This window comes from Saimiri boliviensis, chromosome 4 (assembly GCF_048565385.1).
Source record: "Saimiri boliviensis isolate mSaiBol1 chromosome 4, mSaiBol1.pri, whole genome shotgun sequence".
Lineage (NCBI taxonomy): Eukaryota > Metazoa > Chordata > Mammalia > Primates > Cebidae > Saimiri > Saimiri boliviensis.
This window is the reverse complement of record NC_133452.1, coordinates 144,127,672-144,154,832: the sequence shown is the minus strand read 5'-3', so window position 1 is coordinate 144,154,832 and position 27,161 is coordinate 144,127,672. Positions and strand designations below refer to the sequence as shown.

The 27,161-nt window shown below is 43.2% G+C and overlaps 1 protein-coding gene across 7 annotated transcripts in view; it reads right to left on the bottom strand.

Moving 5' to 3' along the window:
• Positions 1-27,161, bottom strand: part of FARS2 (phenylalanyl-tRNA synthetase 2, mitochondrial) — a 529,294-nt gene that overhangs the window by 128,891 nt on the left and 373,242 nt on the right. For all 7 annotated transcript variants that reach the window (XR_012517417.1, XR_012517418.1, XM_074398406.1 and 4 more), the window contains one exon: positions 26,890-27,041. Coding sequence is in view for 5 of the 7 variants with exons in the window: in XM_074398406.1 (XP_074254507.1) it covers positions 26,890-27,041 (152 nt within the window). In the remaining 2 variants the exon portion in view is untranslated. The remainder of the gene's footprint in view (positions 1-26,889; positions 27,042-27,161) is intronic.

Here is a 27,161-nt window from a genome sequence, read left to right as displayed (position 1 = left end):
CTGTAAGTCAGACGCTCTGAGCCATGGTCCTCCCTCAGTACCAGTACATAATATGGTACCTCGTACCCAACGGGTACTCAACGGCACGTGCAAGTAAATGTGTACACGTGTGCATCCAGGCGTGCATGCACATGTTTTCTCAGGTACACACACACCCCTGACAAAAGAGCCCTCAAATGATTAAAGGAAAAAAGCACTTGAAAGACACACTTTCCCAAAAGTTAAACATTATCTTTGGGATACAACCTTTAAAAACTCAGTGCAATAATGGAACAGATGTGGCAAAATGGATACTGAGCTAAAAAAAACGTTATCCCAAAACCCACCAGATGAGCTGAGACAAAGAGACAACTGAGGAAAAGCAGGGGACCCGCTTGGGGCACAAACGCTCGGAATATAGCAGGTCAAAGACCTCTGGGTTCCAGCCCACGCCAGGACCTGATGGGCATCAACATGGACCCCAGCTCAGAAGCACTGACCCCATCTTCAGTGGTGAATAGCCACTGCTCATCAATGAAGGACTGTAAGGACAGTACAACACCTTTCCAAGGGCTTACGCTTCAAGAGCCTCATTTGGCACTGTTCTTAGCTGACTGATTTGCAAATAAAGAACAAATGTGGATTGAGGAAAACAGAAAGGTAGGTCTGATTCCCCAGTTTACAACAGAATCTGGCCTTTCCTAGGCACCAGAGTTTCCCACAGGGCATTTTGCAAATGGCCCCACGAGAAACACACCCCTCTACTTAAGCAAGAGAAATCTACCTCTCATTCTTGAAAATCCCCAAAAATATTCTGAAGATATCTGTCATAATTCCCAGATGAGTGCCTATCTTTAGGAGTTCTTTAAGTGCAGGGTGTAAACATGGTAACATTTCATATGCAAATTTCAAATAATCAATGAGAATAATATGGCTTCTGGTTAATGGTAACTCCCCGGATGGGACTTGAAATGCAAAGGCAGAGTGACTGGGCACTGGCACTGGGAATAGGCTGGCTGCTGAAAGGCAGAAGAAGCACATGTCAAAATGAAAAATCCAGTACCTTGCTGTGAAATACGTGGATGTACATTTAGGCACTTCAACTCATTTTAGACTTATAATTCTGCTTTTAAGGTAGGGTTATTACATCAGTGGTTCAGAGAGGCTAAGTAACTTGTCCAGATGAGAGAGAAGCTGGGGTTAAAACACAGGTCTCTTTCTACTATATCAATCAATTTCACTGTACATGCATTTTAGAGAAATACCTTTAAGATACAGATTTTATCTTGTAGTTGACAGGCTATACAAGTTGCCTGTCAGTTATGAGTGCTGTTATGGGCAGTCTTAGAGTGCCTGCCACCTCCAAAGACCCTGTATAAGTCTGAGCTTGGACCTCATCACCAGGGCTAGGTGCTGGTGATTCAGCTGTGATTGGCCTGAGCTCTGCCCAGTGGAGGTCCCTGTCCGGTGGTGACTCTATGGACTGATCAGATTCTTTTTCCTGAGGAGACTGGACATCCACAAACAGTCGCCAGAAGCAGGAGGTTCAAGTGAGGGAGGCTCCATCAAGAACCCAGAGCCCATACTGGTTTAGCCAGAGCAGGGGGTATGGGAACAGACTTCCTGGAATGCTAGCCAGGCATCCTCTCCAGAGAGTCCTCAGTTTTCAGTGAGGCCTGCTCTGAGAAGAACGAGATATGTTTTTTTTTTTTTTTTGAGACAGAGTCTCACTCTGTCACCCATGCTGGAGGGCAGTGGCGTGATCTTAGCTCACTGCAGCCTCCGCCTCCCAGGTTCAAGCGATTCTCCTACCTCAGCCTCCTGAGTAGCTGGGACTACAGTCACGTGCCACCACACTTGGCTAATTTTTGTATTTTTAGTAGAGATGTGGTTTCACCATGGTGGCCAGGTTGGTCTCGAACTCTTGACCTCAGGTGATCCGCCTGCCTTGGCCTCCCAAGGTGGTGGGATTACAGGTGTGATCTACCACGCCTGGCCCAGGATGGTTTTAAGTTTCCCTTAACAGCTTATATATTCTCTCTGCAAACCTCCAATGCCTGTAGTAGCTCCTTTCATTGCAACTTAGGAGAGCAAAGCATATCATTGTTTTAAAGTACTGCATTAGAATACAGAATCAGAGAGTGATGGGATGGCACCATCTCGCAGTATAAGGCGGAAGTCATTGCTCCAGTAGGGCTCTCCTGGCTTTTGTCACCCACCTTGGACATCAGATGTACTGAAAAGAGCCATCCATAAAAATCCCTGGAGGGATCTGTCAGGGGCTGAACTGCGTCCCCCCCAAATTCATATGTTGCAGTCCTAATACCTTGTACCTTGTTCAAAGTCCCCAGTACCTTGAACGTGGCTGTATGGGAAGGCAGACAGGGTCTCTAAAGAGATAAGAGGTCATTAGGGTAGCCTAATCCAATCTGACTGGTGTCCTTAAAAGAAGGTGAGGACACAGACTCATACAGAGGGGGAATCATGTGAGGATTCAGTGAGAAGATGCTATCTACCAGCCAACAAGGGAGGTCTCCGGAGAAACTGACTCTGCCCACACCTTGATCTTGGACTTCCAGCCTCTAGAACTGTAAGGAAATAAATTTCTGCTGTTTAAGCCACAGTCTGTGGTGTTTATTATGCAGCCCCAGCAAATTCATAAAGAAGCCTTCAAGTTGGGTTTTTTGGGAAAGAAAAAAGAGGCTCATAAGTGATGAAATCAATATGCTGGAAGCAATATAGAAATTTGGTAGGAATATGGTCCTGGATTTTGACTGCTGAGGGTGATGCTGTCTCTGTCACTTACAGGCTGTGGCTCCCTAAGCGAGCTTCTTTACCCGTGGCCTCATAAATAAAAGGCAGCCAGGAACACTGCACGCATCATGGGTGTGGTGAAGATGTAGTGACGCCAGGCACGCAAGAGACTTGGCATGGTGCTAGAGCCTGTGATCCTTGTCTTCAAGAAAACTTTGCTTTTATTTTTACCCAGTTAATCCAGATGCCATCAGATACAACCACCTACATGTGATATATGGAGGATGAAGCTCTTGGTATCTAAGGCCTCCTCACCAGGAATGGTTGGAGAGCCTCATCTGACTTGGCAATTGGAATGCTCCCCATCAGCTCTGGGTTCTTTCTCTGCAAGTCTGCATGTGGGCAGGAGTGTCTCATGCCACTTAGGCAGGAGGACTGTGTGCATCTATTCGGCTCTGGATCCCAGTCTTTTCCTGTGCAGTTGCTTGAAGCTCCCTTTAACTGACAGTGTTTATGGAAAACAAAGAGCTTTGCTTCTTCCCGGAATATTCTATGGACTTCCTACCATCTGGTGCCTGCAGTGGCTTTTCTCCCTGTGAGGCCCTGGGGCACGCTGTGCTCACTACCTGAGGTCCCTCTGCCATGCCAGCTGCTTCTGCCAGTGAAGTGGGTTAGGAAAGTAACTCACTGATTGAGGTGGACACTTAGGGTAATGAAGAGGCTGTCAGGGGACAGAATCAGAATACCTCTGTGCTCCCAGGGTGCCTCTGCTGGACTCCTGGGGGCAAGTAGTGGAAAGCTACTCCTGCCGGCTTGACCAGGCAGGGAACTTGTTTCAGAAGGGAGCAGATGAAGGTGAGGCACAGAAACGGGGACTCGAATGCCCTCCAGACTCTCCCTTCTCTGCTTCCCTCTGGAGGGAAGCTTGCTTCTGTTCCCTGCCCACTGCCATTCTTTGCCTTGCTGCTGCTCAAGGTAAACAGACAATGTGGAAAGTACCCGCGGAATGAAAGACGACCTCTGTCATCGCCAATTGTAAATCCCTTCATGGGTCAAGCATCTGTCTGGGCCCAACCAGCAGAGACTCGAGGGTAAAAGGATGCCCTATTGCACAAAATGGCTGCCAGGGCCCACGGTTCTGGATTGGAGGGAGGAGCAGTTGCTAGCAAAGGGGGACTCACTGGGAGCTGGGGGGACACCCCAGACAGTCGCCAGTACAGTGTCAGGCCTTCGCTGCAGAAGCTCACGTTCTGTCATCAGATTTTCTCAACCTTGAAGGACACTTCACAGAGATTTCTCCTTTTAGTCTTCCTTGCAAGCGTTGCCCATTTTGTTAGCAATATCCAGTGTTACAATTTCATTTAGGACTTTAAATTGTGGAATGCTCATTAGCCATCTCCAAAGAGAAACGCCGATTTAAAAAAACAAACCCTATTAAACTTCTGTAAAGCGCGACACCACGAGAAACACACAGCTTTTTGTGAATGAGTATAGCAGTGCTATTTTAAAACAGATGCCTAGTAGCTTACAGGTTCTGGAAACTTTTTTTTACCATAACATTTTAAAAAACACCAATAGATAATGGCAAAATAGTGTCATATCGTTAGAATTATGGCTGATAGCCCTTATTTCATGAACACAAACAGCGACTGCTTGGCATTCGCTTCCATCATCAAATCAGCAGCTCACTGAACCCCAAATCCGAATACAAAGTGCCACATGCCTTCTGCAGACTCCCTTTGCCGTGTAGACTCCGTGGGGTGGGCTTCAGGCCTGAATCAAAACCTGGAGAAACAAAGACACGGGGCCTGGCCAGGCTGCATGTCTCATGTCTCATCCAACACTGCCCTGCACACAGAGGGGCTGGGTGCACCTTCTGATTCTTCCATTTTCTGCATGGTGCGTCCTTCCCGTTTTCTCTACGGTACTTCCCCATCAGCACATGTGTTACCTACATCCTCTAACACTTACTGTGCATAAAAAAAGAAACAAAAGTATATTGCAACTTTTTCCTTAAGGTGTTAAAAAAAACTTCTTTTTCAGATCTTAAAACCCCACCATACTTTTATTCCCAGCTTGTCACATCCTCAGCCTGCTTTATTCTTTTTTCTATCCCAAACAATTAGATCTTAAGAAAGTAATTTTATTGTTTGGAGTAAATGATCATCAGCAACTGAGTGCCTATTTGAGTATGGGCTTAAAACACAAAGTTTGCTAATTAGAAGCTTGACTGTTCTCGGTTTGTATTTAATGCTTATACTTAATTACAGTAAGTTTCTCCCAGAAGAAACCCACCATTAGCACATAACCAGCACCATCAACAATAGTAGTTAACACTTACTGGACACTTGTTACGCGCTAGGCACTGCAAAATAACCTTCTAAGGCAGGTTCACTGTTAAACCTCAAGATAAGAAGTTGAGGCTTAGAGGTGAATAACTTGCTCGAAGTTTCACAGCCAAGAAGTGACAAAGCCAGGACTTGCACTCGGGGTGGCCTCTAAAGCCCACACTGCAGCCACTACCCTACAAAGGCTTCATACTCCGTTCCTTCCAGGACGTATTAAGAAATAAGAAAGAATATGACAAAATGGACTTTGTATAGTGACTGCGGGACAACTGAACTCCAGAAATCATGACGAAAGCTCAGGAAACTGGTCAATCCAGCTGTGGAATTATTTAGCTGGGTCAAAGGGCACACAGAGGCTTTGCATTCCAGTTACTTATGTCTACGATGTGGCCTCCAAAAACGGGCTAGGGGATTGCCGCATGGGCTACTCTGCTCTGAAATGAGAGTAAGGCTATCTTTTGGTAAGAATAGGAACGCAAGCAAACCAAACCACAAAGAACTGCTTCAGATACAGCTGGGACCTAAAGTCCTGTTTTGAAAACTGAGCAAGGCCTGCCATTGCCACTAACATCTTTGGGAGGTGAAGGTGGGAAGGGAGCTTGGGCCCAGGAGTTTGAGACCAGCCTGGGCTCTCAAGCCTGGACAACATCGCAATACGTCATCTCTACAAAAATAAAAAAATAAAAAAAATAAAAATTAGCTGGGCATGGTGGAACACACCTGTGGTCCCAGCTACTCAGGAGGCTGAGACAGGAGGCTCACCTGAGCCCAGAAGATCGAGGCTGCAGTGAACTGTGATCCAGCCTGGATGACAGAGCGAGACCCTGTCTCAAAAATAAAATTTAAAAACTTGAGCAAAATCATGGGTTGTGTGCCTTTTGTGAAAGATCACTTATTGTAAATTATCTATCCTATAAATGGTATCAGGAAACCTCGGTAACTGTTTAGAAAAATAAAAGTTTGAGCCTCTCATCTCATGATACCAGATGGAACTAGAAAAAGATGTTTAATAATAAACAACTTAAGAGAAAATGTAAGTAAACATATATATGACCTTTTGATGGATAATAACTTTTTACACGTAAAAGCAATTGACAAAAATTAATGAAAAAAGTTGGATATGACAAAACAAAAAATATAAAAGAACTTTATGCCCCACATATAATGAAGGACAGGCAGATAATAACCAAAAAAGTTTGTAACAAATATGAGATAATCTGGACTAGTGTTCTGGGTATATAATTAGCTAGTCATTGATATGAGATATTTTACTGTTTATAAAACTGAACAATGAAGAGAGGAATATAAATGACGGCCAAATATATGAAACTTTTTTGTTTTGCCAGTCATAGCAAATGCTCTGATAGATGCAAATAACTGCAATTTTGCCATGTAAAAAAGGACTAAAATATGAAAACAGTATGTGACAATGGCAGAATTTTCTTAGTATATATGTATGCAAGTTATTCCTGTCCATTTTTTAAAAAGACTAGAAAAAGGATATAAACAGGATATAAACAGGATTATCACTGGTATGCTAGGCATGGTGGCATGTTCCTGCAGTCCGTGCTACCCAGGAGGTTGAGGTAGGAGAATCGCTTGACCCAGGAGTTCAAGTTCAGCCTGGGCAACATGGCAAGATCTGGTCTCCAAAACAAACCAAACGAAACAAACTGACTGGGTGGGAGAATCACGAGGAATTTAACTTTTATTCCTTATACCTTTCTTTTCTAAAATAAAACCCCATTACTTCTAATAACAAAATCTAATACTTTCAGTATATAAAAAGCACAGAAAGGAAAGAAAAAAGAAGGAAAGATCGAAGGAAAAATGGAAGGAAGGAAGGACAAAGGAAGGAAAGAATTCTTCACCTTCAATCGGTTAAGACGTCATAGAAACTTAGAGTGATAAGGGTCTAGTGTTCAGAATATATTAAGAAATCTTACAGCTGAAAACAACAACAACAAAAAAGAGAACTCAACTGAAAAGTGGGCAAAGGACTTAAAGAGATGTTTCTCAAACGGAATACATAAATGGCCAAAAGCACAGGAAAAGATGTTCAACATCAGTCATCAGAGAAATGCAAACTGAAACCACAATGAGACAACCACTTCACACCCATGAGGATGGTAAGAAAGAAAAAGAAGGAGAAAGAAGGCAAGGAGGAAGGGAAGAAGGAAAGGAAGGCTAAATCGATATGGGGCTTCTTCGGGGCAATTAGATTTTTTTTTTTTTTTTTTTTTTTTGAGACAGAGTCTCTCTGTGTTGCCCAGGAGTGCAGTGGTGTAACCTTGGCTCACTGCAACCTCCTCCTCCCTAGTTCAAACGATTCTCCTGCCTCAGCCTCCCGAGCAGCTGGGATTACAGGTGTCTGCCACCACGCCCAGCTAATTCTTCGTATCTTTAGTAGAGACGGGCTTTCTCCATGTTGGCCAGGCTGGTCTCGAACTCCTGACCTGTGATCTGCCCACCTCAGCCTCCCAAACTGCTGGATTACAGGGGTTTGTCACCGCGCCCACCTTGAAAAAATTTAAGTAGATAGTGGTGGTAGTTACACTAAGTACTACTGAATTGCTCTCTTGAAACCAGCTAACTTTATGTCATATGAATTTCGCCTTATTTAAAAAAAAATAAAAAAGGACATACTTCCCACCTCACCGGAAAAAGTTTGGAATGGCCCTTCTAGAGGGACAGCAGATGAATGGAGAACAATTTTATTATTTTTTTATTTTTTTATTTTTATTTTTTTTGAGACGGAGTTTTCGCCCTTGTTACCCAGGCTGGAGTGCAATGGCGCGATCTCATCTCACCGCAACCTCCGCCTCCTGGGTTCAGGCAATTCTCCTGCCTCAGCCTCCCGAGTAGCTGGGATTACAGGCATGTGCCACCATGCCCAGCTAATGTTTTGTATTTTTAGTAGAGACGGGGTTTCACCATGTTGACCAGGATGGTCTCGATCTCTCGACCTCGTGATCCACCCGCCTCGGCCTCCCAAAGTGCTGGGATTACAGGCTTGAGCCACCGTGCCCGGCAACAATTTTAAATACATATGTAGCACACCCTTGAATCTGAGACCCTGGATTCAGAGGTGAAACACAAATAGAGCAAGTCCCGCCTGTGAAGAGATTCTCCTCCTAACATCTGCTATGAATTTTTTTGGATATATTTTTCCACAGAATACACCTGTGAGATATTTTAACAGGTACAGTTTCCGCATTTTTATTGGGGCATACGGTGAAAAAGCGATTTTTAGAACATAATTCAAAAGCCCAACTGATAAACCAATACAAAGTCTGAAAATATGGCTTGTTTTATCTAACTTTAATTTTCATATTTACTGATGAAAAAGAACTAAATCATCATCTAACAAAATTATTAGCCACTCAAGGACGCATACTAACTGATCATAACAGCTATTTTTCACAGTTGCTTAAAAATGTGTCAGAACAGTTGAATATCATTTTAATTAAACAAATTTGCAATTATGAGTATAATAACTGCCTTGACAGTTTTACATTAGAGCTTGAGCTAGAAGGAAAAAAATTCTCCTTTTATTGCATGGAACATGAAACTTAAGTAAAAATATTATTTAAAATAGTTAAACAGTGTAATTATAGTATGTAAAATGCATAAATCTGGTCACATGTTACAGGGTTCAATTTTAGATTTGCACTTGGTCTAGCCACTGGCTGAGTGAAGCTGCCTGTAGGGCAGAGTGGTATCCAAGATCTTAGACAATTCCAGCCGCGGAAGAAGGACTCCACACAGACAGGATGCAGGAGCACACCCTGCCTTAGAGGGCCCCGGCTAAAATCTCTAAGAGGCATTTGTTTCGTGAGAAGCAATTGAAACAGCTCTTCTTTGAAGGTCAGAGGAACCTTGAATTTTGGTTTTCTATTAACTACTAGGATTTTTCCATCTTGAATATCTATATTGATCTCCTTTACTTAAACTTTGCTAAGAATAGCTTCCATTCAGACTAGTCTTCTTGAGAATTTGATCTGTTTAATATTGCTAGATTTATTCCTGTATCAGACATGATAGGAATTTATTTGGGATTCGGATTTAAATAGAGTCTCCTGCAGTAGGAATCCCAAAACCAAGACGTTCAATGCATAGGTATTCATTGATTCAATCTGGGTTAAAAAAAAATTCTAAATATAATCAACTCTTATCTGTTTTCACAGCAATATGTTCCTCACACCTTCCTTTCCCAGCTTTCTTTCTCTTATTTTGGGGAGGCTGTTTTTAGTTTGCGAGGTGAGTGGAGGTCAGGTCTAATCTCAAAATACATACTTTGCATTGTATTGTACTTTGGTTCCCAAAGAGTGGGTTTCTCCTTTGGAGGAGGCAACTCTGTGTAGCAGGTGAACAGATTCCCCTGCCGTAAAAAAGTGAAGGGAAGTAAATGCAACTTTAAGAAGTCTTCTTCCCCCATATGCCATATTAAGAAATGCTGATCAAAGCATCGCTCAGATTCCATTCATATTTTCAAGTCTTACTTTGTATGCTATATCCTTTCTTAAGTTAGACACATTGGCTCTATTTGATGAAATGAATTTAATATGGTTTGTCTTAAGTGGGCCACCCCAGTGCTGGGGAACTCTGACAGCCAATCATCACATCTGTGTCATTTTTCCTTCTGAGAGAGGGCCGACAGGAGAGCTTTCAGCTATCTTATTCCAACCTTCAAGTGAGCTATAGGAGGATGGAAAATCAGAACGCGTAAATGACAGCAACATGAAACTTCCCTGCAGTATTATTCCAAATAACTATTACCAGATGCTTAACTATGAAGAGGCTGCTCTGGTTTCCAGAGTCAGCATGTTTCGCTTGCTCCATGAGGTACCAACCCTTTACATAAATCCATCAAATCAAGTATTCTCTAATTATCAACATTTGTGGAATAAACATAATTAAAGGCACAACATGGGGGATATTGAAAGAAACATGATCAGCCAAAGTATTTTCTATCATTGAACTAACTACTAGAATACTACTCACTGTCAAATCCATGTGGGTCTGTGCCTGTTTTCTCACGATATAGTCTCACTCCTGCAAGAGACTGTACCTTCTGATGGCTTTCATTCCCAGCCTCTGCTCTGACTTCCACCTCTCGGTTGCCCTTTCTTAGTTCCTCACTCACTCTCTCCACTCTCCTTTAAACCTTGGTGTTCCCTGGGGTCCTTTCTTACCTTACTCTTCACTTGTTCTAGACATTCACCAGGCATTTAGGTCATGTCTGGAGCTCCATCAAGAGCAGTAGACATTCCGATCTTGGCCTCTCCCTCCTGAGCTCTTGGGGTAACATTCCCCCGTGTCCAGCCTCAAACTCGGGAAGTCCAAAGGTCACCAAATCATCTTCTCTGCACTGCCGCCTCTACTAAATCCTCATCTCAATTCCAACCACCAACCTCTTGGCCACACAGGTCAGGACTCTGGGAGTTATGTGGTTTCTTCATCCCCATGGTCTCTCCTTTGAATTGGTCCCCTTTCCCATAGATTTGAGTGCCTGTCTTCTTCTTCTTCTTCTTCTTAGTATTATCAGGTTCTCCCCATATAGCCCCTGCTACTTTCTCAGCCCACACTCTTATCTCCTCTCGCTCAGACTATTTATTAAGATTTTCCTTGGCTTCTTTTCCAACCGCCAACCTTACCCTTGGCCAACATAGGTAAGATAGATAATCATTTAAAAACTGCGCATAGTGTGGCACATATACACCATGGAATATTACGCAGCCATCAAAAACGATGAGTTCGTGCCCTTTGTAGGGACATGGATGAACCTGGAAGCCATCATTCTCAGCAAACTGACACAAGAGCAGAAAATCAAACACCGCATGTTCTCACTCATAGACGGGTGTTGAACAATGAGAACACATGGACACGGGGAGGGGAGCACTACACACTGGGGTCTGTTGGGGGGAAATAGGGGAGGGACAGTGGGGGGTGGGGAGTTGGGGAGAGATAGCATGGGGAGAAATGCCAGATATAGATGATGGGGAGGAAGGCAGCAAATCACACTGCCATGTGTGTACCTATGCAACAATCTTGCGTGTTCTTCACATGTACCCCCAAACCTAAAATGCAATTAAAAAAAATTAAAAAATAAAATAAAATAAAAACTGCGCATAGAAGAATTATTTAATGACTCTCCACACTGTCTACCAGGAAAGCCCACATTTTAATAAGGGAATACAGGTCTTTAGGATCTAGCCCCTCATCTCTGCAGCCTCACTCCCCAACTCTCCCATCCTCCCTACTGTGCTGCTCACGCCAATCCACTCTCACATTTATACATGAGCGGCATGTATAAAGACAGCCATATATATTCTGTCTGAAATTCCTTGGCCCCTTCCATTCCACATTCCTATTTGCTTTCAAGATTCAGCTGAACCACAATCTGAAACATTTCTTGAGTATTAAAGACAAAGTAAGGTGTTACCCCTGTTTGAAATCATGGTGGCGTGTTTCTCATGTAAGACCTTTTTTTCACAATGAATCACACCTATCTGTGTGATACCTCCTATCAGACTCTGAGCTCCTTGAGGACAAGCACTCATTTTTTTAGAAGTTATTTTTATATCTCAGAACATAAATATCACAGATGGCATAGTGCTTTGCCCCTGGTAAGTGTTTAACCCATTTATGGGTCATCTCATGTTCCCTGGAACAGGTGGATGTGTGACAATCTGACATGGAGGTGATTTTTAGCGGCTCTAGCTATAGGGAAAAGAACCAATTTCAATTCATACTGAAATGGCCGCCTCAGCCTCAACCCCGTGGTGCTGCGGAGTTCTCTCACAAGGAAGTTGATCACTTCACCCTCTTACCTTTTCCTTCTTGCCCTCTTCCGGTGCCTGAAGTCTGCAATTGCATGGCTTGAGAACTCACTTGATCTCAGGTGATGGCAATGCACATCAAACCAGCTTAAACAACAGAATTACCACTGGCTCAGGGAATCTAAGGAAGGACTGGATAACCAAGCTGTGGGAAGGGCAGCATGCAGCCGGGCGCCAGGACACCAGGGAACCAGGGACTCAGGCACACCAGCACTTTCCCTCCGTCTCTCATCTCTGTTCGCCACATTCTCCCCTTGATGGGAAACGCGGCCAGAGATGGTTCCTAGGTACTCACAGCTCCAGCTGCTGGAGGAGTAACCCAAGCTCCCTTTGGCTTTTTGTCCAAACATCATAAAGAAGAGGCCTCGCCTGCCCAGCTTTGCTGGGTGCCCATCCTCAGATGTGTCCATGGGTGTGGAGTCCTACTCTGCCAACACGGAGGCTTCCTTACTGATCATGCACTTGGGGGGAGAAAGCTGCTTCTAGAAAGGGGTTCTGACAGCCCAGGCCAGAGGTCCACTATTGCTAGCACTCTAAATAGGAATGGCCTAGGGACACATGGTTTGGAAATTACACCTTCAAAAGACCTAAAGTTTCTCAGCCTTCCCTGTACAGACAAGCTTTATTCTTCCTTTCATGTTACCTTCCTTCAGAAATTTCCCCTGCTCCTCTTCTGTGGCAAACAAACAAGCAAACTTACACACAAACACGTTACAATTTGACTCCTTGAAATTCTATCCAACCCTGTGATTTCCCCGCTTCCTATCAGAAAGGGTATCCCAGGTAACCGTGAATAATTTACCTATTTCCTACGGTTTTCTGATCCTGGAAGCTAAAGAGTTTGAAACTATATTTTGTATAGGGTATGATCAACCTTGTCGAAAGCACATTTGTTTTTTGCTTTCCTTCTTTTTCCCTATCTGAATATTTGGCCTGCACCAAATTATATTTAAATCAGTGGTTTACTTAGAATCCAACTTACTGTATACCCAAGTTCTGTCTCTCAGGAGTATTCTCCAGCCCAGTCAGTTTCTCCCTTTTAAGAAATCATCATAATGGACAGTAAAGAGTTCTGGTCCCCTAGCTGGAAAACACTGTCAACTGAGGTTAAGTTGTGGCCTGGATAGCAAGTTAGGTCAGTTACATCCGGAGAAAAAAATAACATATGTTGCTGCTGGAATTTCCTTCTAGTTATCATTAATTCATCAAAAATACGTATTGAGTACTTACTCTATTCTATATATCAAATATAGTGGAAAGCTGAAGACCCAGTACTTAACAATAACCCAGTGCAATGATGAAAAGACATATAAATACCATGCAATGTGGCAATTGCTATAACAGAGAAATGGGTTAGAAATGCTTATTCCATCACCACTGCAGAACTTCAAAAATTGCATGCTATGTACATTGGTGGACAGGCAATCTGCTAGGAGAAGTTGGCATATTTAATGAATTCTGAGATAAGCAATTACTCTAGGAAAATTCTGTGTAAAATGACTAGACCACAGCTGTCGTAGCTTATATAAATATTTCACCTGTTTAATTTTCACTACTAGTTTCTTCTTTCTTCATCTTACTACTGTTATTTCCTTTAGGGGGAAGTGGAAGCAAAGAAAAGCAGATATATTTGTCAAACACAGAATCCAAAAACTACTGTAGGGTATGCCTTCATTCCAGAGAAGTATAACACAAATTAGGCTCATCTTTCAAAATACAGTCACGCACTGCATAACGGCATTTCAGTCAAGGAAAGACTGCATATGTCATGAGGGTCCCATAAGATTACAATGGAGCTGAAAGCTACCTATCACCTAGTGACATTATAGTCAATGTAAAGTTACAGAGCAACACGTTACTCATGCATTTGGGGTGATACGGTGTAAACGAACATACCATGCTGCCACTTGTATAAAGTATCTTTAGATACGTCAGACACACAACTACTTGACATTGTGTTACAATCGCCTACAGTATTCAATACAGTAACACGCTGTGCAGGTTGGTAGCCTAGAAGCAACAGGCTACACCATACCCCATACAGCCTATATGCGTAGTAGCTGTACCTTCTAGGTTTGTACTGTACACTGTATAATACTTGCATAACAAAATGACACATTTCTCAGAGTGTATTCCCATCATTAAGCGATGCATGACTACAGCTATGTTCACAAAAAATTATTAGGCAACTAGAATTTTGTTTTGCTCTCATTTCTGAACTGCGCTCCCGTGGAAAAGAATTTAGCCAAAGCTGAGATCTAATCAGGTCTGAAGTGAGATCTCCAAACCTTTATTTGCATGGGTTTACCTGGAGGGGAAAACCTAAGGAGGATTTGGGAGCACGGCTTCGCAAGGCTGGTAGAAAGGTGGGGCTCAAAGCTGAGTTGCTTAAGTCTCAGGTGACAAGTTGACAGTGGGAAAAGGCACAGTTCTGCAATATGACAGGACACCACGATGGCCCCAAAGCCTCCATGGTGCCCTCTGCGGGCCCAATGGGAGTCACAGTCATGTCTAGCCGAAGTTAGCTTGCTGTGGACACCCCCTGGGACCTCCAAAAATACTTTTAGGGGAATCTGTGGGATATTGGGATTCACGATGGCAGGTAGGTGGTGATGCACTTGAGATATCTGATTATGAACATTATTGCGAACCCTCATCTAGACCCTAGGCTGGGGATGTCTGCGTTTGAGAACTCATTTCCTAAGTGTCTGACTAGTGCCTTTTCCGTGAGGTGGTTCCCACTAGAAAATAGGGATTCCCTCATTTGTACTAGGCTTCCTTCAGGCGTTCTCCTCTTCCTGTAAATTTCATGAACATCCTGCCTTGCTTTTTCCTTACTAGACACCCAATTAAACTCCAATCATGATGACACCTTCCCTGGCTCTAAACTACACATGAATATGTAGATCACTATGAAGCTGTATACTATTAAACAAAACCGAAGCAAAAAAAAAAAAAACCAGCTGACACCCCTGTAAACTGGTTTTCTAACTGCTGGAAGCCTGGATGTTCTAACTTAACCGTCCCCATCACCTGCACATCTGAGGTTCAGCCTCGTTGTGACTCCAAGCCCAGTCCCACCTCTCAGGAGAGACCATTCCCAGCCTGGCCAGTTGCTCACCTTCAGGGCATGCAGGCAGCCCTGCTGATGATTCTGCTGTAACAGCAGGGTCCCACATCCCAGGAAGCGGCTTCCACATTCCTCTATAATTGTGCCTTACCTTGGACTCCACTCTGCCGGTGACTGAATTGCTGCCCTGCTAAGCCTTATTTCTCTGTGACACTCATCTGCCCCACCACACATGTCCACAGTATCCATGGTCACTTATCTTTCTACCAAACGTCCCTCCTAAGACAGACATCCAGGATCATGGGTGCCATTAAGACCACTGGCAGCCATCTGGGCATGTCTTCAGTCCCTCCCCCAGGAGCTGACCTCATTCCCATCTGTGCTGGCCCCTTGCCTTCTTCGATTCACCCTCCTGGCTGCTACTTGAGCCTCAGTTATGAGCAAGTTAAAGAAAAGGATTAACATAAGAGACATGGGAGCTGCCCCAGCCTGCACCCCCGTGTGAGTCATGGCCCTTGCTTGTGTGATCCCGGAGCCCAGCTTGTTTCTTGCTCTGGAGAAGACCAACAATGTGAGGCCCAAGTCTGCCAGAGGCGTCTGTGATGCTCAGAAATGTGAACTGGTGAAGGATGACTCCAGTAGGTGTCACCTGCCTATCCTTGAGACTTTCTCACAAATCACAGGCCTGTCTTTGGAGATCTAACTCCAAGATCTACAATTAAGATAACTGTCCCTCTGAAGTTGTAAGGGCCAGGCTGTATCCAAATTCATAAATCTCTTCGTTACCAAGACAATATCATTATTGTGGGAGCTATGGCACATTCAAGGCCAAGCCACGTGTGGGATGGGATAAACTCGGGAACTGACACAGGTGGATGGGCGGTGGGGTGGTGGGAGGGACGAGGGGCGGACCCCCATGCTGGCTCTGGATGTCGAATTTGGGTGGTAGCCAGAAGGAAGGGATCCTGTGAACGGAGGCAACAAGTTTAAAGCCCTCACACGTTTCAGAGTCTCACTCATAACTGCCTAAAATGAGGGGGTGGGGCCACTTTGCTCTACCCCATTTCCGATAGCAATTCTGTGGCTTATATCACATTGCAAGTTGCCCTTGATGTGCTTTTAACTTGCTTCAATCTGATCACTACCGTCACGGCGTGGGACAGGAAACATCAAAGGATGTGAATTACTCTCATCCCTCATCTTGGAAAGTAGCATTCCATCTCCACACTACAAAGAGGTGCCCGGATGCCAAGGGAAGACAATGGCCAAAGACTCGCTGAAAACAGCAAAGTGAACATTAAAAAGTCACAAACGTGTGCATTACCACAGCAGATCACCGAAGACACAGCTCCTTAAGCGCCTGGCCTCTCTCCCTGCCTAGCTGCTGTTAAGCAGTCTCTCGGCCTCTGCCCTGCTCCCTGCAGAGACAATACTCCTAGGACCCTGCCAGGGCAGCGCTGAAGGGAATCCCGAAGAATCTTTAGGCAAATGTCGTGTGCAGGGCGCCAAGGAGGAACAAGGTATTTGGGATTGAACTAACTGTGATTTAATTCGGCTAATGCTGGTGTCAAACAGGGCTGCTATGTGACGGGGATGAGATGTACCCATCCTAAGCTGTAAAAAAAAAGCTTGGGGAAGGAGGAAAGAGAAAGGAAGAAGGGGAAAACGGATATCCAGGCTAAAAATAGTTCTTGAGAATTGCTTTCTTGGCTGTCTGAACCACCACAATGGAAGTTCTTATATGCACACCACCAGCATTACAATACAAATGGAAAAGAAAAGAGAGCATCCAAGAGCGTTCTAAAGCGGCCTGGCAGCCTTTGGCCATCCCCCTGGTACTGCTGCTGTCAATTTCAAGGGGGACGAAACTTCTGACAAGCTCCCTGCACCCATGGCTCTCTCAAGATTAGCTGGCGTTGTCTTTTCAGTGTTGGGCTATCTTTAAGTTCAGATAACTGCCCTTATTCAGCTCTGTCCAGAGAAATAAGACCAGGATGTGATTGGCAAACCAGAAATGTCATCTCATCTGCCATTGTCCCAGCATTTTCCCGACACAGGACCCAGAGAACATCCACACTGGCTATATAACTCTGCTGACCAGCACTGATGCTACTTTACAAAGTAGTTTTAATCAAAAATTTACTCCTTAAATTGCAGGAATAACATGCACCATTTCAGAATGACAGTTTCGCACCAAGTCTCATTCTGTTTCCCTTCCTTAGCAGAACATCCCAGTCATAGGTATCTGGCTGCTACGTCCAAGGCTCCCAGCTGTACTGAGGTTATTCTTTATTTTAAAGAACAAGTTAGATTGACTATGACACTTACTTGTTTTTTACTCTAATAGCTAACTTGTTTTTCCGAGCTCTCTGTGATTTTTAAAGTATTTCGTACATACTGTCATCTACTTTTCATCGTTGCCATTAGCAGATGATACTACTCCTGGTGGCAGATGAGGAAACTAAGGCTCAGAAAGTCCCAACATCACACATCTAAGATGTGAAAAGTCAGGACTCACCCATGTCTTCCAATTCTAAATTCTGAGCTCTTCCACTAAACAACATTGACTCGACTTCTCATGACATGAACTGTTTCCAGTCATTTAATTACAGTTCCTCTAAGGAAGGAAGAAGGACTAGTTAACCATCCACCGAGCATCGTGTAGTAAGTCTCCCTCCACTGACATGAACATTGCAGGAAGGTGAAAATGAGCTATTGTCTTAGTCTGTTTCTGCTGCGACAACAAAATACCTTAGACGGAATAATGGATACACAATAGAAGTTCATTTCTCAGAGTTCTGGGGGCTTAGAAGTCCCAGATCAAAGTGCCAGCAGACTTGGTGTCTGGTGGAGCCTGCCTTGCTCCACTTCGTAAATGGCTCCTTTTATTTGTCCTCACATGGCGGAGGGAAAAAGGACAAAAGAGACGAACACTGTGTCCTCCCCATGGTGGAAGAGGGAGCAGGCAGCTCTCTGAAGCCTCTTCTTCAGGCACTAATCCCACAAGGGCACTAATCCCATTCATGAGGGCAGAGCCCTCATCACATAATCATTTCCCAAGGGCCTCTCCTCTTAACACCACCGCAGTAGAGATTGGACATGAATTCTAGAGGAATACAAACATTCAAACCATAGCAGCTACTATGCCACAGGCCTCTAAGGAGTTTCCTTCACGTGGAATAGCCTAGAAAAGTTTAAATGCAAATAGAGAATAAAAGCTAAGAATGAGCCAACAATAAGGCACAGTTACACAGAGTTCTAGACATGGAGCTGACTGGTGGCGGATGGGGGAAAGAGGAAGGCAGGGTAAATAATCTGGTGAGCCCTCTGGGTTAAAATTGCTCTGCCAATGGCTTCCTGCTCTGGCGAGTGGGGCTGGGCTGTTTTATAAGTGGCCCCGAATGAGACTGACAATAGATTCTTAACCCAATGGTGGTCCATGCGCAGGTGGCCAGCACCTGAGGAGGCAGCCTGATGCAAGGGGATCTGCCTGAAAGGCTTGATGGTGTTTAGCTTAGTCATCAGGCTATTTCCCTCCAGAATTTGTGCTGGATAACAAGGCAGACTGGCTAGAAAAGACTGCAGGTAATGTAGAGAGATGAGATGTTAATGTGTGTATGGAGAGGAAGCAGAGGATACAGACTGGCCAGCAGAAGGAAGGACAGGAACAGAGCCAGAGGCACCCGGAGGCTGAGGGTCTCCAGCCATTAGACCTCGTTCCTAAGAGCTTTCCAGTTTTGATTCAGGTGGATCCTCAAATAAACTCCCTATGTCTTAAAGCACGTACTATGAGTGGATCTATCCTGGTAACAGTTTATGGAAGCTGAAGGTTTCTATGACAGGTAGTTTACACACATTAACTAGAGTCAGGACTGCGTACATCTCATTCGTAAGGGATTAGAAGGAAGACAGGCATACACGGCCTGCTATTCTGTCTCATTGGTAAGCCTTCCCAGACTGAAGGCCTCTTTCCTCTGAAGCTACAGCCCTGGATGATGGGCACCTTCCATTTCAAGTCAATCAAAGTTTCCTGAGTGTAGATTATGTGCAAGATGGGAAGGCCATACATTAGGCTTAACCAGCCCTGTCACCTCATGCTTTTGATTGCTGTATCACTTTTCATATGTTATTTAGCTCCATAAAAACTGGGATCTTGGTCAGGTGTAGTGGTTCACACTTGTAATCCCAAAATTTTGGAAGGTCAAGGAGAGAGTATCACTTGAGGCCAGGAGTTCAAGACCAGCCTGGGCAACAAAGCAAGACCTCCATCTCTACAAAAAAATAAAATAAAAAACAAAAAACAGCCAAGTGTCGTGGCACACGCCTGTAGTCCTAGCTACTTGGGAGACTGAGGTAGGAGGACCACTTGAGTCGGGAGTTGCACTCCAGCCTGTGCAAAAGAGCAAAGCCCTGTCTCAAAAACACAAACACCAGTATCTTGCCTCCACACCCTCATGACCCCACAGCAATTGCCCAGTGTTTCCATTTTTTTTTTCCAAAAATCAATTGGAGACTTATTTATGGCATGTCTCTTTGCATGAAGTGTAAGGAAGTCTAGAAGTGGTAGTGTCTAAATCAGAAGCTACTTAGTTCACTTGAAAGAGAAAGTAAAGAAGGACACTGATGTGTAAGAGAAGGCCGGAGGCCTGTCTACCCGACCCACATGGGTACTAGACCCTGGGCAGGCCTGTCACTCAAGTGGAGCCCATCCACCACTGCCTCTGATCTGGCATGAAAAGGTGAGTTAGGCTAATCAGGTCCCTTTGTTGAGACCATCAGAATCAGGCAAGGGACTTGGAGTTGGTGCTGACTGCTGGAAAGTGAAGGTCACATGGACTCAGGGCCTGGGGAGGGTATTCTGAACTCTGTATAAGACAAAAAAGAAAAAAAAAAAAGAGCAGAATCTACACAGTGGGAAGGTGGGGAGAGACAGAGTGAGTGTGAGAAAATCAAACAGAATAGGGAAGTGGTAATATCATCAAGCAAAGAGTAAAGGTCAGACCCTTACACTGCCTGAGTTCCTGCTCTTTCCAAAGCTTGGTTAGTTAGTCCAGCTTGTCTTATGTTTGAGCAAGTAGGTCTTTCTGTTCGTTGGGACCACAAGAGCCCCCATTAGAACACCTCCTTCTGTGACGTGTTCTATCCCTTCTCCCCACTGCTCATGATATAAAATGAAGCACAATTTTTAAAAACATTTTTTATAAGAAGCATAAGACACTCTCCACCAAAGAAAAATCTTTAGTTTTTTTGAGAACCACCTCAGTGATTCTCAAACTGGGGGCAATTTTGCTTACCAAGGAGGCACTGGAGACATTTTTGATCGTCATAAGTGTGTGTGTGTAAGTGTGTGTGTGTACGTGCATGCGGTAGGATGGCTGTTACTGGTATCCAGTGAGTAAAGGCCAGGAGTTCTGCTAAACATCTTACAACGCACAGGACAAAGAGTTACTGGGCCCAAAATATCAATAGTGCAGAGGTTAAAAAACTCTCCCCAAGACCAAGGGATGACAATGCAAAGCACATACCAATTTCTTTCCATTAGGGTAAAAAACTCATCTGATGCGCGCTACTGGAAAACAGTCATGACTGGGAAAATATAAAAGTGTAAGAGCTGTTGTGTTAGGGTGTTGAGATGATGGGTGAATCCCATCTTTTCCATTAAATTTTTAGGCATTGGAATTTTTATTGGTTGTAATTTGACAAAGTAAAAATGAACACATGGAAAAAAGAACGAAGAGAGGGAGACTGAAAGGAGAATGCACTTGAACTGCCTCATCGAAGGCTGCTCCGGCACTGCAGGAAGCAGAGCTCTGACCTGGTCAACGTCCACAACTCACACACGCTGGGAAGCTGGGCCAGCCACACTGAGAAGGTGCCTGTCATGGTGAAGACCCCCCTGAGAATTTCATCAGATATGGTCACAAATGTTCTAGTTTCCCCACTTAAGCCAAATTATAAAAAATGGTAAGTGATAGATCACAAATGGGGAATATAACCATGAGGAAGTTCAAGTAGCAAAGAAGAGAACTGAGAGCCCCCTTTAGTGACCTGGGGCTGAGGGAGGAGACCACCTCTAGCTTCCCAGCTCTGACTGCCACTGCACAGATTCAGGAAGCCCTACCTATGACTGCATGCAGGAAGTGGCAAGCCAGTAGCAGCCCCAGGAACAAGGAGTGAGTCTACGAGCAGAACGCGGTTGGGGGCATCAGTGAATCCACCCTTTCAAGCCAGCCCTTGCTGCAGGCACCTGGGGCATTTTTTTTTTTTTTTAATCACCAAACCCCTCTTTGCAGTCAAAGAGAGGGATGGTAGTGAAAAAAAAATTTTACTTCCTAATTCCAACTCTCAAAAGGTCTGCCTTAAACTCAAACCAAATCTGACCTATTAAGGTCTACTTTATTTTACAGTCCATCTCAACAGTTCATAAATAATCAGCAGGCATCTCCAAATGAAGTGTTGGCAGCTAAAGGCAATGGCTAAGTTCCCCTGGGCTACTCTTCACTTTTCTTCATACCCCGTTTCACTAAGAAATATTCTAAGCAACCGTGTTACAGAATAAAACCAAGAACGACGCTATAATTCCTTAAGGTGCATGAACTTGAAGCCTAAAGATGATCGATGTATTCATATTATAAATGTGTTGGAGGGATATCAAGTTCATATGCTGACACACATGACTGCCTTCGCAAGTTTCCCGTTTAGTCAACACGTAGTATAGTACAATATTCCAAAGATGTCACAGGACAAGACAACCTGGTTCCCCTCCCTAGAGGTAATTACCATTCTATTTTTTGTGACATAAAATTTTAGAACTACAAGAACTCTTTTGCCAGTAAGTGGCCCATGGATTAAGTGGCAAAGATCCTCAAGGAGAAGGTTCTAAATGACCGGCTAGGACAAAGTACCATTTTCTTCTAACCTGAACATCTATTCTCCTTCAGGGCACAAGCTGTTATTTGTAATCAAGAAAAAATTTCTCCATTTGTCTAATATTATGAAATCAGGCTCTTCTTCGGCAGTTTATGTCTCCCGAAACATCCTGGGATCTGTTTTTAATTCAGAAAATAATATGTAACATGTTCAACTACCTTGTCTTTCACTCAGTCCTGTCACGTCTCACACTCAGGCAAAGAAAGGGTCACAGCTCTTCTGCACTGTCTGGCTATATTTCATTCATGTGTTTAGGGAATGAAATAAATCTTGGGGTCAAGGTTCAAGGTCAGGAGACCATTTACTTCTTATCACCTAAGTAGTCAGGGACTTGGTGGGGAGATGGGGAGGGTGGGCACAGGGTGTTCAAAAAAGATAATCTCCTAGTAGAGGGTTTTGGAATTTAGGAGTCAGAGTCTTAAAAAAAAAAACAACAAAAAACTCCATGTATCTCCCTCCCTTAAATCAAGAGTTAGCAACCTATAGCCCATGGGCCAAATTCACACTTCCACTGTCTGATATTGCAGTCAAAGCTTCACTGAAACACAACTAGACTTATTTGTTTATATTTTAATCTGTGACTGCTTTTGCAATTGCAGACTTCAGTAGTTATGAGAGCAATCTTATGATCCATAAAGTCGAAAATATTCACAATCTGGTCAACCTCTGCCCTAGACAGTAACTGAGGATCAAGGCACAGTAAGCCATCATTACTAAATGATGTATCCTTTTTCTCAGGTATTTTTCCCAGTACTATCATAGCTAGGTTTCGCTTTGGCTGTCAATAATGAGATCTAAAAAAATAAGTGTCCGAAACAAGGTATTTCTCTCTTATCTAAGAGTCCAGGGCTGAAGTGACACAGAGTCAAGCCCCGGGCTATTTCTTTTATGTTGTTGCCCCACTCCAGACAGTCGCCAGTGCCCAGGCTGCACCATGGCCCAAAATGGCTGCCAGAATACCAGCCATCGGATACAACTAAGTATCAGGAAGAAAAAAGAATATCTTCAATTCAACTCTTAAAGAAACTTCTGGAAATACCATGAAACACTTCTACTTAAAAATCACTGACTGAACTTAGAAGTATAGAGTTCTGGTTGGGTGGAAAGTTGCTGAGCTAAAAAGTCAAGGTTATGTTATTACAGAAATGGCAGTGGGCGGAAGGATGGGGGGAATTGAATGTTGAGGGATAACTAGCAATCTCTGCCACAGGAACCTCACTCTAATCACCAAGCCCCTTATTAAGAGGGGCATACAACCGTGGCAGCCATGCCCTTTGGCATAGCTCCAAAAAATGGTCTTTAAATATCTGTACAACATCTATTTAAGATGTGTCGTATTAGTGCCAGTGAGAAATGTTTTCAAATTTCTAGTCAAAAGTACTGTCTCCTTCAGAAGGAACTGGATACATTCATTTTTTAGCAGTCCGTATGGGGTTGTGCGTGTATATCTGCATTAACAGAGTATTTCTAATACAGTCCAGTGATTTTTTTTTTGAATGGACTGCCTGCCTGCCTGATCTGTCCCTGGGTCCACAGGATCCTGACACTACCCCACTCCCACTACAATCTCCCCAGTTAGCATGCCCATTCAGCATCCCCTTGATCACTGCCAAATTATGAGAAAGATTCAATGTTTACCCCCTCCGCAAGCGACACCTACTCCCCACATCCAGCACAACAGAAATTTATCTCAGCTTCCTAGGTTTTTGGCATCTCTCTGTAACCTTGTAGGTTCTGAAAATCTCCAATGAGAAAGGGTTACTCATCTCACTTTTGACACTGTCAAGGGTAAAGCTATGACCATATCAGAAAGCAAGAGACTATGAGGTCAAAAATCAAGTATGAATTCCAAATCCCTGATTCCAGAGTTTTCTGTAGCTTGAGCACCTCTAATCTGAAGATCCAAAATCCAAACTCCTCCAAACTCTGAAGCTTTCTGATTATTCAATACACACAAATTGTTCAATGCACAAAATGATTAAAAATATTGTATGAAATTACATAAAATTACCTTCAGGATACATGTATAGGTATATATGAAACAAATTCTGTGTTTAGACTTGGGTCCCATCCCCCAAGATGTCTCATTACATATATGCAAATATTCTAACATCTGAGAAAGATCCAAACTCTGAAACACTCTGGCCACAAGCATTTTTTGGATAAGGGATACCTGACTCAACTTGTACTAAAAAATGATGGGAAAAAATTATAAGTCACATGATTTTGGCATATCAATTGGTAGTCAGCAATCAGTCTTGTTCCAATATTTTTCTTCTCTTCAGATGTAAATAACTAGACTTCCAATATCAACATGGAAACTCCTGGAAATTTCTTTCTCACATAAAAGTCCAGGGCTGAATTGGCACTCTGTAGCATCAGGGATCCAGACTACCCCATACGTTTTATTTTCTGTAAAGTTAGGAGACAGCTATCATCTGCAGGCTCCAAAATATATTTAAAGGCTGCCAACAGCAGCTGAAATCAAAAGAAGCCAAATGAGAGGAAGTGAAGAGAAGAAACACAGAGTGGCACACCTCAGAAAACTCTAGCGAAAACATTTTTTTTTTTTAAAGAGCGAAGGGTTACAATCTGAAGTGTAAAGTCTCTATCTCCAAGTATTGATAACAGGGTAAGCAAAGGTAACTCTTCTATTTCTAACAAGTGTGGATTTAGGGTGGGAGGAAGACCGATACAAAAAATCAGAGATGAGTCATGTTCAAAGAAAGAGTTGGCAGTGGAGAGAAAGAAAGCCTTAAGGGTGTGAAAACAAGCTAGGCTAAATGTCTACCCCAGCCCCTTCCTGCTATGCCAAGACCCAGTCTCCCCCCAAATCATGTGCAAATAGCTGGTCCAGAAAACCTGGTGTATTCAAATATGTGTGGCAAAAAGGCGATCATATGCATACCACTGACAGATCAATTAAAAAAGAATTGAGAGAAAAAAAAGAAGAAAAGGGCAGAGAAACAGAAAAGTCATAGAAAAACGCTGCCATGGGAGCATATGAAATTTCTGGCTAAGTAGTTTACAATGAACTTTTAAAATGTAGTGAAGCAATTTCTCCAGGAAGGAAGACCAGAAAGTAGAAATTACTCAGAGAAGAGATGGCAAGAAAACAGAAGGAGCTGAAATGTGAGCTTGCAAAACTCAGAACAGGGAGAAAGGTGAAGTAACTGCAGATGGAAGGTGCACAGGGAGAAAAGACAGCAGAAAACACGGTGAGGGACGGAGAAGATAACAATGGGAAAGCGCGCGGAATGGAGCGGAAGAACGGATTTTAAAACATTAGAAAGAAAATAATAGGTACAGAATTCAGATAAAGGAGAGCCGACTTATGCATAACTGGATCCCTGAAGACTGAAATAGAACAGAACAATGGATCAGAACAAATCCCTAAAGATCAACTTCAAGAAAACATTCCTAAAATAAGGAAGAGTCCAGTCCAATCTGTGAAGCGCAGTGATATATACTAGGGAGAAAAGATCAATACTGAGGTGGAACCTGATAAAGGTATTAAACTTGAAAGATAACAAAGGAATCCTTTAAAGGATTCCTTTTTTGCTTTTTAGCAAAAAGATCAAGTATGGTGTCAGATTTCTTTATAGGAAATTAAACTTGAGAAAACAATTGAGCAGCACGTACAAGAGCCTCCCTAAAAGAAAGACCAAGCCGAGATTTTACTCCCAACCAAACTGTCATTCAAGTATAAACAGATAAACAGTTTTGAACATGCAAGATCTCAGGGACTATTGCTTCCACAAGTTGTTGAGCAAAATTCTAGATGATGAACTTTAGTTATCCAGACGACTGGTGAAAGCGAAGCAAAAGAACTGGCAGTGAACACTGAACACCTTTATCTAGAGAATGAATACTTTAAAAGACAAAGAAGGAAACAGGTGGGAGTCTGAATGACAGGATGGAACGTGGGAGCCACGAGCCCGGACAATGTAGGTGTGACATACCTGAAACAATTAGGAGGGGAAGGGAAAATGGAGGTGTGAGTTAGACATGATTTGGTGACTGTTTCTTCTCTAACAGCTAGGAGCCAAAGGAGACCATTTAAAGATGACCAATCAGAAATACAAATCAAATCACATCACTTAATCTCTCTGCTTCTATCCTTCTATGGTTTTTCACTCCAATTAGGGTAAAATTCAAAGTCTCAGACCTTGCAGGTTTTGGCCCCACCTGGCCCTGGAAACACACCACTACCCAACAATTATCACCCTACACGGCCTCCCCCTAGTTCCTTGAGCTGCTGTGTTCTTGGCTGCCTTCTGCGTCTCACGTGCCCTCCTCCCCCCAGGACTGTCATGTGCTAGCTGGAATGTTCCTTCTTTCTTCATGGCACATCATCCTTCTACTCTCAGCTTCATATCTCAAAGAGGCCTGCCCTGACTCCCCACATGAAATTAGTTTTTGATGACACCCAATGCATTTTTCTCACACAATAGCACACTTTCATAATGATGTATTTAATGTCTGCCACTCTCACAAGACTGTAAGCTCCAAGAAGGCAAAGGTAAGACTGTCTGGAACACATTTAATTCCTAGGACGTAATATAGATCTTGGTGTGTGGTAAGTGCTTAATAAATATTTGCTAAGACCCTATCAAAACAGCTTCTACTACACAAACTGTTCTTTCTGACTCATTTCCTCTGTACCTGGAACATGCTAAGGTAAGAAGTCACTTCCAAAAACAATACCGAAAAGGTGCAGGACTTAAAACATTCTGTTTCATACTTTTTCTTTACTAAGGTGGGAAAGATGGAAAATGCATCTTGGAAAGATTTTCAGAGAGGACCGATATCAAAGAGTTTTCTGATAAGCTATACATTCATTACAAATTCAGAAGACATTTTGTCTCAGGTACACTGGGTTTCAGCAAAATTTTATGATATGCTTCCATATGACATTTATCACATAGAGACAGTAAAGGGTAAAATGAGAAAGCTTTTCACTTACTTTGGATGTTCAAACTTGTCTATGAGATCAACCTTTTCCACCAGGTCTCCTCCAATTGTTCGGACTAAGTCATAGAAATCATTCTCTGCGTAAGTCTCAGAGGGCAACCAGAATGAAATATCGTTTATCAGGGCAGGATATTTGCTAAGAGGCTAATAAAACAAGAGGAGAAAAGATATTGTTAGTTGAATGAGAATATTTAAATTTTTCATTAAAAGTTTCACTTGGCTAATTAGGAAATGCTGGTAAAACATTATTTCAGCATTTAAATT